Source organism: Monodon monoceros, unplaced genomic scaffold, assembly GCF_005190385.1.
Source record: "Monodon monoceros isolate NGI ecotype Baffin Bay Population unplaced genomic scaffold, NGI_Narwhal_1 Super_Scaffold_4, whole genome shotgun sequence".
In the NCBI taxonomy this organism is placed as follows: Eukaryota; Metazoa; Chordata; class Mammalia; order Artiodactyla; family Monodontidae; genus Monodon; species Monodon monoceros.
In genome coordinates this window covers 23,603,598-23,617,790 of record NW_021703781.1, presented here as the reverse complement: position 1 = coordinate 23,617,790, position 14,193 = coordinate 23,603,598, and the positions used below count along the sequence as shown (strand labels likewise).

At 35.5% G+C, this 14,193-nt stretch overlaps 1 protein-coding gene across 5 annotated transcripts in view; it reads left to right on the top strand.

Annotated features, from left to right (window-relative positions):
- Positions 1-14,193, top strand: part of PPP3CB (protein phosphatase 3 catalytic subunit beta) — a 48,068-nt gene that overhangs the window by 24,804 nt on the left and 9,071 nt on the right. For all 5 annotated transcript variants that reach the window (XM_029244937.1, XM_029244938.1, XM_029244936.1 and 2 more), the window contains exon 10: positions 7,341-7,418. In XM_029244937.1, the coding sequence (XP_029100770.1) occupies positions 7,341-7,418 (78 nt within the window). The remainder of the gene's footprint in view (positions 1-7,340; positions 7,419-14,193) is intronic.

Here is a 14,193-nt window from a genome sequence, read left to right as displayed (position 1 = left end):
ACTTTTACATATTTTAACACCACTTTTGGGGATGTCATGGCAATTCATGGGAGAATTTAATTGCCCTCATTTGAGGCAATATTAGTCATTTTGTAGCAGTTCTGTACTCTCAAAAATGATAAAGAGAAATTCAGATTCTGACCTGATATTTCTTCTCTTATATAAAAAAATATGTATACAATTTTAGTGGTAATGCTTTTCTGATAATTTAGAGATTCCTATTACTATGTATTTAATAGGCTTTTTAAAAAAAATAAATGCTATTTAAGAGATTTTGTTTTTGTATTTTATTCTAGTTCTTTAGAGTTCCTAAGATTTCCTTACTTTATCACATTCTTCTTTTTCCATTTTAGTGTTAATTTTCCCACGAAGCAATACCTCAGTTTCCATACATGGAATATAAGAATATTAGAGTACAGACATGATTGTAAAACATTTTGTTCTATATCCCTCTCTATTTTTTCTCACCTCTTCTGTGTTACAGAATGTTCCTTTCTGTCTGAGATATGTTACTTCTGCCAAGGCAATTTTTCGTTCTGCAATTCAGAGTTAATACTTAAACTGTGTATGTTAAACAGGTTTTTTGCAGATTGCCTTTGGTCTTTGTCAGTTATTCCGTAGGTCAACATTAATATGGGGATAGAATTACCCACTTTAGCATTTGAGAAGGGGGCCAGTAAAGGGCTTAGGTGCAAGGGATGCATTACACTTATAACCTTCTATCTTTGGTATATGAGAAATAGTTCAATGATAGCATCATCAGGCTAAAGGAAATTTAAGAATTCATCTTGCTCATTCTCCTGCCTCCAGGCTAGACTGCAACACAACTATTTTAATATAGTATAAGTGGGGTGGGGGGTGGGGAGAGCAGGGAAGATAAGGTAGGAGGAGAATGGATATTTCTAATTTGATTTTCTTATGCCTCCACAAAAAAGGAAATATTTCATTATATCTAATCTAAATGTTTATGCTATGAGTATTCAAACAAGGAGAGAGAAGATAATAGGTTTTCTCAACGAATGCACCTATCAAAAACCAGGACATCATAGAATTTTAGATCTCATAGTATACTTAACAATCATGTAGTCTAACACCTTTTGAGAAATGAGAAAATTTAATCTAGTTTCTGTGGCTCTCTCATAAGTGAAGAAGAACAGTGGAATTCAGTGATCCTACATTTGAAGTCTGCTACTAAGTGATCGTCTGTTCTTTTTTGCCACTCTAAATCATCTTAGCTATTGTGAGGACGTATTCAAACCCTTTGACCATTTTTGTTGTTTTTCTGTGGATCTTCTCTAAATTATTCATATCTTTCTAAAAATGGGAATCTCAGATTTGAACATTATATGCAAATAGAATCCTAACCAATGTTGAGCACAGTAAGAAAATTTTCTCAAACTCTTTGCCTAGTTTTCCATTTTAATACATGCTAGCTGTTTAAATAGCCTAACTACTTCTTCATTCTAATGAAAATGTTCTTTTGGTGTGAAAAGCAGCAAATGGCACTTCATTTGATTCCACATCGAAAAAGCCAGTTTGACTCTGATCTAGTCCCTGGGAAGCAACTAACCTAACGAAGCCAGAGGCTTCCTTGGAGGCTGGTTTAATCCCAAAGTTAGATGAAAGTAGTGTTTTTTAGCCTTTTGGGGGCTTTTTATTTTATTTTTAAAAAATGTTATGTTGTAAAATTTCCAGCACGATACAAAGGTATAGCGAATAATATGATGAATTCCTGTGTACCAATTACTCAGCTTCGACAATTATCAAATCATGGCCAATACTGTGTCATTTATATCGCCATCCACTACTTCCCATCCCACACCTCAATTATTTTGAATCAAATCTCAGCTGTTATTTTTTGTATCTATAAATATTTTAGGATGAATCTCAAAGATAAGGACTCTTAAAAAAATTAAAGTACACAAATACATTTATTAATTTCTTAATACCAAACCCTTTTGAGAATCTGGTGAAAGTTAGACTTTTCCTCCAGAAAATTTCATGTACGAAATATATGTACCATCTGTACGTATGTAACATTTTGAGGATGTTTACAGATCTGAAGTGGATTGGTAACCCCACTCAGGCTTATTGGCCCCAATTTAAGAACCTCTGTTTCAGAGAGTCCAGCATGGTGTGATCTTCCGTAGAAGGTCATACGTGTAGGATTTGTTCATTTGCTAGATTTTTTTGGAAAGTCTGTTTTATTCAAGGTACTAAGGATACAAAAATACAAGTAAGATATTGGGTCTCTGCAGATTAATAGGGGACTAAATATACATAAGTAATGATAAAATGTAATATGGTAAGCGCTCCAAGACAAGCATAGTTTTATAGGAATTAACAAGACAGAGGAGATTATATCAGTCAGAGGGATTAAAGTAGCATTTGAACTGGGGCTTAAAGAATGGTGGAATTGTGCTGGTAGATCTGGGCAAGAGAATTCTAGGTGAGAGAACTTCCCAATCCTGAGTCTGAAAGGAAGAAAGCATAACGTCACTGACAAATGTTGAGGGGTTCAATTAGATTAGCAAGTAAGATGTATGAAGGACAGTAGTAGAAAAAGAATGAAAAGTTAAGTCAGGGTTAGATCAGGAGGATCTTGATCACTTAAACAGAGAATCTGGAACTTTGATAAATGGTGAGAAGCAACTGCAACAGAATATAATCATGATAGTCATTTAGAAAAATTACTCTGGTGAAGTGAACTGGAAGGAAGACTAGAGATTGGGAGACCTGTTGTGAAGCTTCATCAGGAGTCAAAATGGAAACATAATGAAACCCTGTTAGCATTAGGAATGGAGAGCATGGGAGAACTGCAAGAACTATAAAAGAATCAGTGAGACTTAACAAGATTGCATGTTTAAGAGGAGGGAATGGTTGAAAATGGCTTGGATGTGTTGAGTCTGGTAATGATAGTGCTATTAACACACTCTGATGAAACTTCTGTTATTCTAGCAACCCCTTACTTCAGTTATAGCTTCTCTTCATCTTCATTGGGATTGCTAGGCCTTTGAACGTGTTGTTTTCTTTTTTAGTCAGATCCCCCCTTGCCTCTCTTTCTTCTTAACACACCCCCAAACTCCTTTCTCTCGTTTTTCTACTTTGTTCTATGAATCTTAGCGCCAGTAAAGTCTAACTATCCATTTTTTCCATTCTTACAGTCAACATATAAAGCACTGTTGGAGATATTTATACAGCCTTATGATTTGGTACCACCCTTTGATTTCTAGCATTAGCTAGGCTCTCAGTAGTACCCAAACATCCTTTATATCACTAGTCTGCCTCCTCACTCATTTCCGTTAGGATATATTCCAAAATTTTATCTTTTTTACTTAAACATTTTCTTTTTCTAGCCACTTCCGTTACTCTCAGAGAGAACACGTACCATTAATGGGAGCTTTCTGTACTGACTGTTCCCCTGCTTTATAAATTGCAGTCTTTTTGTTTTTTTTTGTCCATGCCACACCGCTTGCAGGGATCTTAGTTCCCCAACCAGGGATTGAACCCGGACCCTTGGCAGTGAAAGTGTGGAGTCCTAACCAATGGACTACCAGGGAATTCCCAATAAACTGCACTCATCTTGAATTCTTATCCTGCTGAAGATGTGACCCTTCTATCCAGGGCTAGCCTTTCTAACTTGTCCTTATATTTCATTACCCTTCTGCTTTTTCAGGAAAGTTACTGTATTATTTACATCTTCTGTATCTTCAAACTCTCTCTTCTAAGCTCTTTTGTAAATTGTTCAAATCTATATGATCTTTAAATAAAAAATAAATAACATTTCCTTTTTCTGATATCTTTCATTGACTACTACTGTGCTATGATTCTCTTGCCTTTCCTTCACAGCTAAGCTTCTAGATGGAAAGCACTACACACTTAAAAGCTACTATTTAGTATCCATAAATGACTCTGGTAACTTTCAGGATAAACCTTAGCCTGTCACATGTGGACCTTCCCGACTTTCTCTTCAGCCTCACTTTTTGTCTTTTTCTTTCGCGTTCTCTATGTTCCAGGTATGAAACAGCCCAGCCAACTTCCTTAATGTACTATATGCTGTTTAAGTTTCATGCCTTCTTACTTTTTCTTTATTTTTTCATAACAGCTTTATTGATGTATAATTCAAATACCATACACTTAACCTATTTACACTGTGTAATTCAGTGGTTTTTAGTATATTCAGAGATGTGCATCTGTCATCACAATCAGTTTTGAAACATTTTCACCATCCTCCCAAAGAAACCTTGTGTCCATTAGCATTCACTCCCCAGTTCCCCCCACATCTTCTTTCCAGCCCTGTGCAACCACTAATCTACTCACTATTTCCATAGTTTTCCTATTCTGGGTATTTCATGTAAATGGAATCATGCAATATGTAGTCTTTTGTGACTGGCTTCTTTCCATAATGTTTTCAAGGTTTATCCATGTTGTAGCATGAATCAGTACTTTATTCCTTTTTATGATCAAATAATATTCTATTGTGTGGATATACATTTTATTTATCCATTCATCAGCTGATGGACATTTGGTTGTTTCCACTTTTTGACTACTATGAATAATGCTGCGATGAACATTCCTGTACAATATGGTTTCATTTTTCTTAGGTATGTAACTGGGAGTAAGCATTGCTGGGTCATATAACTCTATGTTTAACCTTTTGAGGATCTGTCAAACTGTTTTCCAAAGGAGCTATACCATTTTACAATCCTGCCAGCAGTGTATAATGTTTCCAGTTTTTCCATATCCTCGCCAACACTTGTTATTATGTATCTTTTTTTATTATAGCCATCATATTGGATATGAAATTGTATCTCATTTCCCTAATGAATAATGATGTTGAGTATATTTTTATGTGCTTATTCGACATTTGCATATCTTATTTGAAGAAATGTTTATTTCTAAATGGATTCATTTTTAAAAGGATTATTTGTCTTTTTACTATTGAGTTGTAAGAGTTATTTGTATATTATAGAGGCAAGTCCCTTATCAGATATACGATTTGCAAATGTTTTCTCCTGTTCTGTGACATTGTCTTTTCACTTTCTTGGTGATATTCTTTGAAGCACAAGAGTTTTTAATTTTGATGAAATCCTCTTTATTTTTTCTTTTGTTGCTTGTGCTTTGGTGTCACATTTAAGAAACCATTGCCAAGCTCATGAAGATTTACTCCTATGTTTTCTTCTAAAAACTTTATAGTTTTAGCTCTTACTTTTAGGTCTTTGATCCTTTTTGACTTAATGTGTGTGTGTGTGTGTGTGTGTGTGTGTGTGTGTGTGTGTGCGCGTGCGTGTTGTGTGAAGTGGGGGTCCAACTTCATTCTTTTGTATGTGGATATCCAGTTGTCCTAGCACCATTTGTTAAAAAGACTATTCTTTCCCCAGTGAATTGTTTTGGCACCCTTGTTGAAAATCAGTTGACGTTAAATGTGAGGTTTTATTTCTGGACTCAATTTTATTCCACTGATCTATATGACTTCTTCATACTTTTTCTAACTTCTGTTCAGAGTGCTTTATCTGCCCTCTCCACCTGGCAAATTTCTACTTCATGATTCCTCTACCAAAAGCCTTCTTTTCTTTTTTTTTTATAAATTTATTTATTTATTTTTGGCTGCGTTGGGTCTTCATTGCTGCACGTGGGCTTTCTCTGGTTGCAGTGAGCGAGAGCTACTCTTCGTTGCGGTGTGCGGGCTTCTCATTGTGGTGGTTTCCCTTGTTGTACAGCACGGTCTCTAGGTGCGTGAGCTTCAGTAGTCATGGCATGCGGGCTCAGTAGTTGTGGCTTGCGGGCTCTAGAGTGCAGGCTCAGTAGTTGTGGCACACAGGCTTAATTGCTCTGTGACATGTGGGATCTTCCTGGACCAGGGATCAAAATTGTGTCCCCTGCATTGGCAGGCGGATTCTTAACTGCTGCTCCACCAGGGAAGTCCCAAAAGCCTTCTTTTCTTCAGCAGATCTTGTGCATAACTCTGCGTACTTACAGCATAGTGCTCATCACTTTTTTGTGATATAATATGTATATATATAACTATTTATCCTTAGTAGTTAGTAAGCTTTTACAGGGTAGAGACTGGACCTTTTATATCTGAATCCCAGAACTTGAGCACAGTGCCTGACATGTGGTGTGCTATTAATATACTATAGGGGAAATAATAGGGGCAGTACTGAATTTTGTTTGAATGTGTTCATTTCAACGTGCCATCAGGACATCCAGGGGCTAATATTCAATAGGCGTTTTTATTATTAATTGAAATTTGCTTATACTTTTAATTTTTTTATTTACTCATTTGTCAAATATTTACTGTATGCCTCTCATGTGCCTGGCATGGTACCAGGCTCTGGGGATGCAGTAGTAAACAGAACAGCACCCTGCACTCATGAAGCTTTCATTTTAGTAGGGGAAACAGACGATATACAAATAGTCTGAGACAGTTGGCAGTAAAACCAGCAGGGAAATCTAGAGATTGAAGGAGAGGTTGAGACTGGCAATAAAGAGTTTGGAATCATCTTCAAAAGGTGGTAGTTGAAAATATATAATAATGGATGGAATCACCAAGAGATTGAACATATAAAAACAACAGGACTGCAGAGAGAACCTTGAGAATGTCCAAATTTGTGGGAAAAATAGTCTGAGAGGTAAAAAAAACAGAAGAGTAGAATCCTGGAAACCAAGGGAAAAGAGAAGGCAAAAAAATATATAGAACGGTGAAGGAGAATTAAGCCTAAGAAAGAACCATGGGTTCCAGTTGTTAGATAGTCATTAGTAGTCTTAAGAATTAAGTTTCAGGGGAATTGCTGGAGCCAGTTTTTAAAAGATTGAATCCTGAAACTTTTTGAAACAGTGGAACTGTGCCATGGTTTTTTCTTACTCCTTTTTTTTTTTTAAATATGTATTTATTTACTTGGCCGTGCCGGGTCTTAGTTGCGGCATGCGGGATCTAGTTCCCTGACTGGGGATCGAACCCGGGCCCCCTGCATTGGGAGCACGGAGTCTTAACCGCTGGACCACCAGGGAGGTCCCTTTCTTACTCCTTAATGCTGTATCCATAAATGAAGAATTTAAATGTATGTATTTAGATGTTATTCATCCCTGTTCTTAGCCCTGTGGGGGCTTCATTTTTTTTTTTTTTTCCTGAGAGACCTGAAAACTTATTCCATAAAGAATCTCTCAAGCTCGTTAGCCACTTAATTTCTTTCATTTTGAAAGCCCTTATAGCTTTTAATTCCATCATTTCTGCTATCAGAATATGTTCATCTTCTTGGATCATTTGTATAAATAGTTGCCCTGTATACATATAGATAGTTGAATATGATAAACTAATGTGTAACTTTTTTTTTTAATAGTGACAGAAATGTTGGTAAATGTTCTGAGTATTTGCTCTGATGATGAACTTATGACTGAAGGAGAAGACCAGTTTGATGGTATGACTATTCATTTTACTGTTTTTTATTGTGAAATAGAATCTTTTAACTGCCCAGCTTTAATATACTCTTGTAAAATATAGTCATTGCTCTCAAATGGCTATGCTATTTGATAAGTGACAAGTCAGTTTTTCAGATATTATTTAAGATTTTAAAATCATTTTAGTAATTTTTTTTTTTCTGTTGGTATGGGGAAGAAAATGAATTTAGGGAAAGGGGAAATCTGGAAGAAAGAACAGAAGGAAAGGAAAATTGAAGTGCTAATAGAATGTGGTTCTTCATGAATATGGACACTACTTAGAGAAGGGAGGATAAAAATGCTTTTTTTTCCTTGGTACTGTATTCTTAGTGCATCAGAAACATACCTGAATACCCAATGCCGTTGTCACTTCTTCCTTTGAAAACTCAAAGTAAGCTGTTCTCAATTTATGAGTGGTTATGTTCTAAGAGACCACTTGTTAGTTTAGTTTAAAATTCAGCAAGCATTTTTTCCATACAAAGTTATACATGGTTGTTAGTTCTTATGTAAGCCAACCAGCCTATGTACCTAATGCACATTTATAGTATAAACTAATACGATAGAAACAAAATTACTTTTATTTTTATGTTCTGAAATTTTTATTTAGAACTTAAATTTAAATATTTATATTAATTAACTGAATGAACAAAAACATAAACAGTTTGTAAGCTGAAAACTCTTTATTCCCTTCCATATGCCCCTCACATCTTTGTTGCAGCATACTTTTCATAGTTTTAATTAGCATATAAATGTTTCCATGTATTAAACATGGTCTACATATTGGTAAAATTCAATACCTACATATTTCTAAGTATATCAATATACCATAATCTTTGTAGTTTATATTGTTTGGCATTTGGGTTGCTTTAAATTATCTTTATTATGAATAGCATGCAATAAACATTCATACAATAGTTTTAATTTTCCTTCTTGGAATAAATTTCTTGAAGAGAATTACAGAGTTAAAGAGAATGAAGAGTTTTAGCTTCATTATTTTAGCTATGAACTGCCAGATTACTTTGCATAAAAATTGGACCAATATGAAGTGTTTCTAGCAATGAATCTATAGACCTGTATTTCTTCACAGGCCCACCTAATTGGGTTTTGGTTGTTTTTACTTATTTTGCTTGGTGGCTATAAATTACAGTTGGTTTAATTCACATTTCTTTGAATTCTCATGATGCTAAGGGAGAAATTACTATCTGCTTTCCCAACTATGTAAACTGTCCCTATCAAGTGACCATTTAACAAGTAAAATCTGAGTAAAAACTGTTTAGAAATTTCTCTACTTACCAACAGGTTTGATTCTTAACCACAGTTTTAAGTCCATTTGTTGAAAGCACAAAGTGACTATATACAAGTGTCTGCTAGTGCCATCTGTTGGTGGCAGGCAAGGATGTGCTTTTACTCTGGTTTATAGTTTTGTTCATTGAAATAAATTAACTTATATCAGTTCTTTTTTTGTTTGGATAATAAGATTTAATGAATAATATTAATTTTTCCTTATTTTAATTCTCTGTGATATTTTGTAGAAGCTTTTAGTTCTAACATATTTCATATCTGTCTTTTCCATAAAATTTTTAAATAGTTTTAATTAAATATTTATTTTCCGTGTTCTGCAATCACTGTTGTAAGACTAGTTCTGGGTTCAGATTCTAGTTCCTCATAATGGCTGTGTGACCTTGGGCAAGTTACTTAACCTTTCTGAGTCTCAGTTTTTTAATCTTCAAAATGAAGATAATAGTTCCTACTTCATAATTTTATAGGTATTGATGTAATGATCAATAATATAATGAAATCATTTTTGTACATGTTCCACTCATTTTTTCAATAGAGTTTTCTGTTTGTCAAATTCTGTGAACTATCTAGTAGGAGTTTTAATTGGTGTTACATTAAATCTATATCTGAATCTAGGAAGTTTTTAAAAAATATTTAATTTTCTAATCTAAGATCAAAATCTCTTGCTCTATATAATTAGTTCATTTACTATAATTACTCCTTTTAATATATTTAATATATAATTATTTGAAATTATATAGTTTTTCTTTGGGAAAAATCTGTTATTACCAAGTTAAATTAATATTTCAGTGTTTTATGTTCTTATTACTATTGCAACTGGTATGTCTCTTATATTTTCTGACTGTATAAAGGAATTATATGTTTGTGGGTTTATCTTATGTTCAACAAGTTGGATCAGCAGAATTACTTCCTACGGTAATTTTTGTTTTCCTTCACTTTAAAAAATATGTCATTTGCATAAGGCTGATATTATTTATTTTCTACATTTTTACCTTTTATTTCTTTTTCTTCAAAAATTTTGTATCTGGGCTCCCCTGGTGACGCAGTGGTCGAGAGTCCGCCTGCCGATGCAGGGGACACGGGTTCGTGCCCTGGTCCGGGAAGATCCCACATGCCGCGGAGCGGCTGGGCCCGTGAGCCATGGCCGCTGAGCCTGCGTGTCCGGAGCCTGTGCTCCGCAACACGAGAGGCCACAACAGTGAGAGAGGCCCGCATACCGAAAAAAAAAAAAAAAATTTGTATCAATATTGTTAATAGTGTTAAATAGGAGTAGTGATAGGTGATGCTTTAGTCCTCTTTCCATAGTAAAAAGGGAAAAAAGTTTCCTTGTTAAGTCTAATATAGTACTTGGTTTAGATACTGATGATTTATAAGAAGATAGATACTGAATCATTGTTTGGAATTCAACCAGAAGTAAATATAAAATTTTATTGTATTCCTTCTAATGAGATTTTATGTATCTTATCAACATTTTTCCTATTAATGATAAATTATGCTTATTTATCAACTTGTTATATCATTCTTACACTCCAGAGATGAATCAAATTTGATCATTAAAGAGGCACTGTAGTTTAGTGAAAAGGATCAGTGGTTCAGGTGTCTTGGTGCTACCATTATACTAGCTGTGTAATCTTGGGAAAGTCACCCAACTTCTCAAAATCTTCTCTTCCACAGATTGAGGGAATAGAGAGGATGAAAATTCTTTCCCACTCTTTAAGTAATTTAAAAAATTATGACAATGTTTCTATGGGAAGATACACTGAGTTCCAGCTTTGAATACTAGAAATAGATCTCCCTTCACTGCCAACATGGCAGGTGCAATTACTCCACATTTATTCACCCTTACACTACCAAGTATTAAAAGCAGGGACGCCAAGAAATTTTTTTTTTTTTTTTTGCGGTACGCGGACCTCTCACTGTTATGGCCTCTCCTGTTGTGGAGCACAGGCTCCGGACGCGCAGGCTCAGTGGCCATGGCTCACGGGCCCAGCCGCTCCGCGGCATGTGGGATCTTCCCGGACCGGGGCACGAGCCCGTGTCCCCTGCATCGGCAGACGGACTCTCGACCACTGCGCCACCAGGGAAGCCCAAGAAAATTTTTTGAATATGGGTATGGGAGTTTGCATCAAGGAATGAGAGTGGCTTGGGGGAGAAAGAACCTTGAGGAATGGAGGAAAGGGGGGGAGTTTAGGATAGATACTAGGATGGGATAGGGAAAAGAGCTACTAGAACTACATTTGTTTCCCTTTCTTACACATATTCCCTTATTTCTTCCCCTTAACGCTGTCTTTTCTTCTTTCCTTTGAGCATGATAGCATACCTTCTCTCCTCTCCTTCCCCTTTTCCTACTCAGCAGTGGAACCATGTTATGGACTGGGCCTGGGAAGAAATCTGACTTAGAAAGAAAACTTGTTGGGTTGGGGATTGCTGTGGAGACACAATAAGGGTTTAGCTTTTCTGTGGGGGAAAGGAAAGAACAGGATTGGACATTTCCCACTGGGAGGAAGGAAAGAGTAGATTTTGCATATTCAAGGCTGAAATTGGCTAAAGGAATAAGACTCTCTTTCTTCTTAAGTGATGGCCTTTGGTATTCTGTATTGTTTAATGTACATGTGGGTTTATTTTTAAAGGCAAAAATTTGCATAAACATATTGCATGTGTAAATGCACATAGTGTTCCTTTTAGAGGTGTTATGTAATCATTAAAGGGAATTTTTGAACACTGATTTCTATGATATTTAGAATGCATACTGTTTCTTTCAGTTATTTATCTTTTGTCTTGAGTTTGGTAAAGGAAATACATAATCCATATGTGTTATAGTTTTACTAAACTAAAACTTTGCATTTCCTATAATGGAATCATGTATCTCAGCCTTAGAATGGAAAGCTCAAATGAGACATCTCTGCTGCCTACTCTAAGAGCTATTACTTGCTTTGAAACAATCTGTTGCTATTTGTGCAAAAAGATGTCCCTAAAACTCCCAGATTGGACTGGGAACAGACAGCACATACCGTTGATCCTGAGTATGTGCAAAAGTTCCACAATTCTGATTCAAGAAATTGTGTGCTCTTGTTATTATGGAGTGTGGGAGGCTTAGCCTTTCCTTTATTGGGAGTGGGTAAGGTTTTCCACTGAGGTAGTTTATAAAGTTACCTACATTTCTCTGTGTATGCTACAGATTTTGCAGATGTTGGTGTCCTTGAAGAACCACATGAGTTTGTATCTCATTTGTGTCATTACCTTTCACTTAACATACTTCCATGGGTGACACATTTCCTTAAGGGTATTAATATAAATGTGCGATTGTTGTTAGCACAGTCTTTTATCAGTCTTATGTGTTTTCACGTGTTTTTTTCTGTCCCTAATTTGTCTACTTTCATCAAATATTATAGTCATTCTGTCCATAATTTCTTCTGAACACATATCTTTTAAGAAATCTTTCCTTTAGAGCTCTACCCAGTGGCATACCTCCTTTATTTGCCAGATCTTACAGTACTACATTTTTCAAATTTCAAATATGAGGACCTTCATTTTTCTCCCTTTCTTTCTACATTCATTCTTCAGTACCACTGCCAAGTTAAATCTCTATCTTTTTATTTGTCTCAACCACCTTTTCTCCATCATTCACTTCCTTTTTTCTGGACTCTCCATCTGAAGAACGGCTCATATATGGCAATAAAAAAGGTACAGACCAGACAGAGTAACATTGTTTTGAAATATGACTTCATAAGTTATTCTCATGTCCATGTAAGTTTGTGTATTCATTAAGTATACTTATGCAGAGTCCTCTTGGGCCTTGTGCAAATTTAGTTTAAGTTTTATCTAAGTTAGAATTTGATGTTTTTAGAAGTCATATTCCAAGATATCTGTCTTTCTGTGCATGGAAATATTTTTCCCTCTTTTTCATTCCTCTTGTTTTAAAATTTCATTCTTTTGCTTATTTGTAATGTTTTGTACTTTTCCCTGCATGACTAGGGGTGTTTGATTGTCTGTCTGATTCCCCAAAGTAATTTTACTGTGGACATTTACTTTAATATTATGCATGATGTGTTTGTAGACTGATTTAAAATCCTGATTTGTAAAGTGTTTTTATATTCCAGTGAATTTTTAATTTGAAATCAGTATAGTTTACATATCATTCAGTTTTATAGATATATAAATTAAGGCTGAAAATGTGAATGTATCTCATTACAGCCATCCTCCCCCATCTCTGTACTCCTCTCCCCCAGTCTGGCTATTTCAAAAATTCTGTCAATTTTAAAACAAAATATATTAATTTATTTGAAGAGAATCAGACTTACCCTGTGTCCTTGGACAAGACACTTAGTAAAGTTAGTTTCTTTGTCTATAAAATGAGGAAATTGAAGTTTGCAGTATCTCTGTCTTCAGATTCCAATATTCTATGATTTTGAGATTTTAAGTAATTTTTTTGGCATCTTAAAAATACCTGTGTAGTACCATGGACCTACACAGTTTTGGATTTGTAAAAGCTATAGCTTCAGCACTCATAATATTACACTTAGAGCATCATAAACATGGTTGTGGAGCCTATTTTCTCTAAAATATGTCTTTTGTTTTCATCTTTGAAATTGGATCTTTTTTTCTGTTTCCTTGCAGTAAGGTCCAGTCATCATCTTAGTTTTTAATTATATGTATTTGTGGACTGCTTGAATTTTAAATAAGATGCTCTAGCCCAAAAGACTTTTGGTTGTTCAGACCTCTGTGTACCTAAGGCCCCTTTTGGTCTAGTGTCTTTAGCCTTTCCTTAACCTTCTCCTCAACCACGGTGCTTCCATATGTTTGTTTTCATCATGTTGAAGCACAGTTCTAAGGAACCACACTCTTGGGTCCAGAGTGATTCTAGTTGCTGTATATGAAATAACAGGACTGAGATTGTTGTTGTTCTTTCTGGAGGCCAAGGGAAGGAAGATAACAACGTTTGAGTCTTTTATTCAGGCAAAGATTCAGTTATTTTGATATATTCTCTTCTGTATCAGTGATAGGCAGTGCAGCTAACCCTTTGGAGATGAAGCATTAGTGATTCTTTAGCCATGATTTTGGGGAGTCTTTTCTCATTGCTCACTCTCCTTGTGTCATACTCACCTAGGGATGTAAAAGCTTGTATATATTTGCATGACCTTAGAGGACACCTAGTCCATGAGGTTGAGATGTACATTGTTGAAATGCTGCTATGGTCCCTCGTTCTGGGTCACCTGCCCAGTAGTCGCTTCATATCACTGTTTTCAGACCAACTTTGAGCAAGGAAGCTTCTTTTGTCATAGTATGATGGGATATTTCCAGCCTGCATGTCAAAGGCTTTTATGATAATCAAACAGAAGCCTAAAGGTTGTGACCAGTTCTAGTCTGCTAGTCTGCATGCCATAGGCTCTCATGAGAATTAAACAAAGACTGTAGAATTGTTACCATTTTTTTGTCCTCTGGTTTGTGATACAGGTT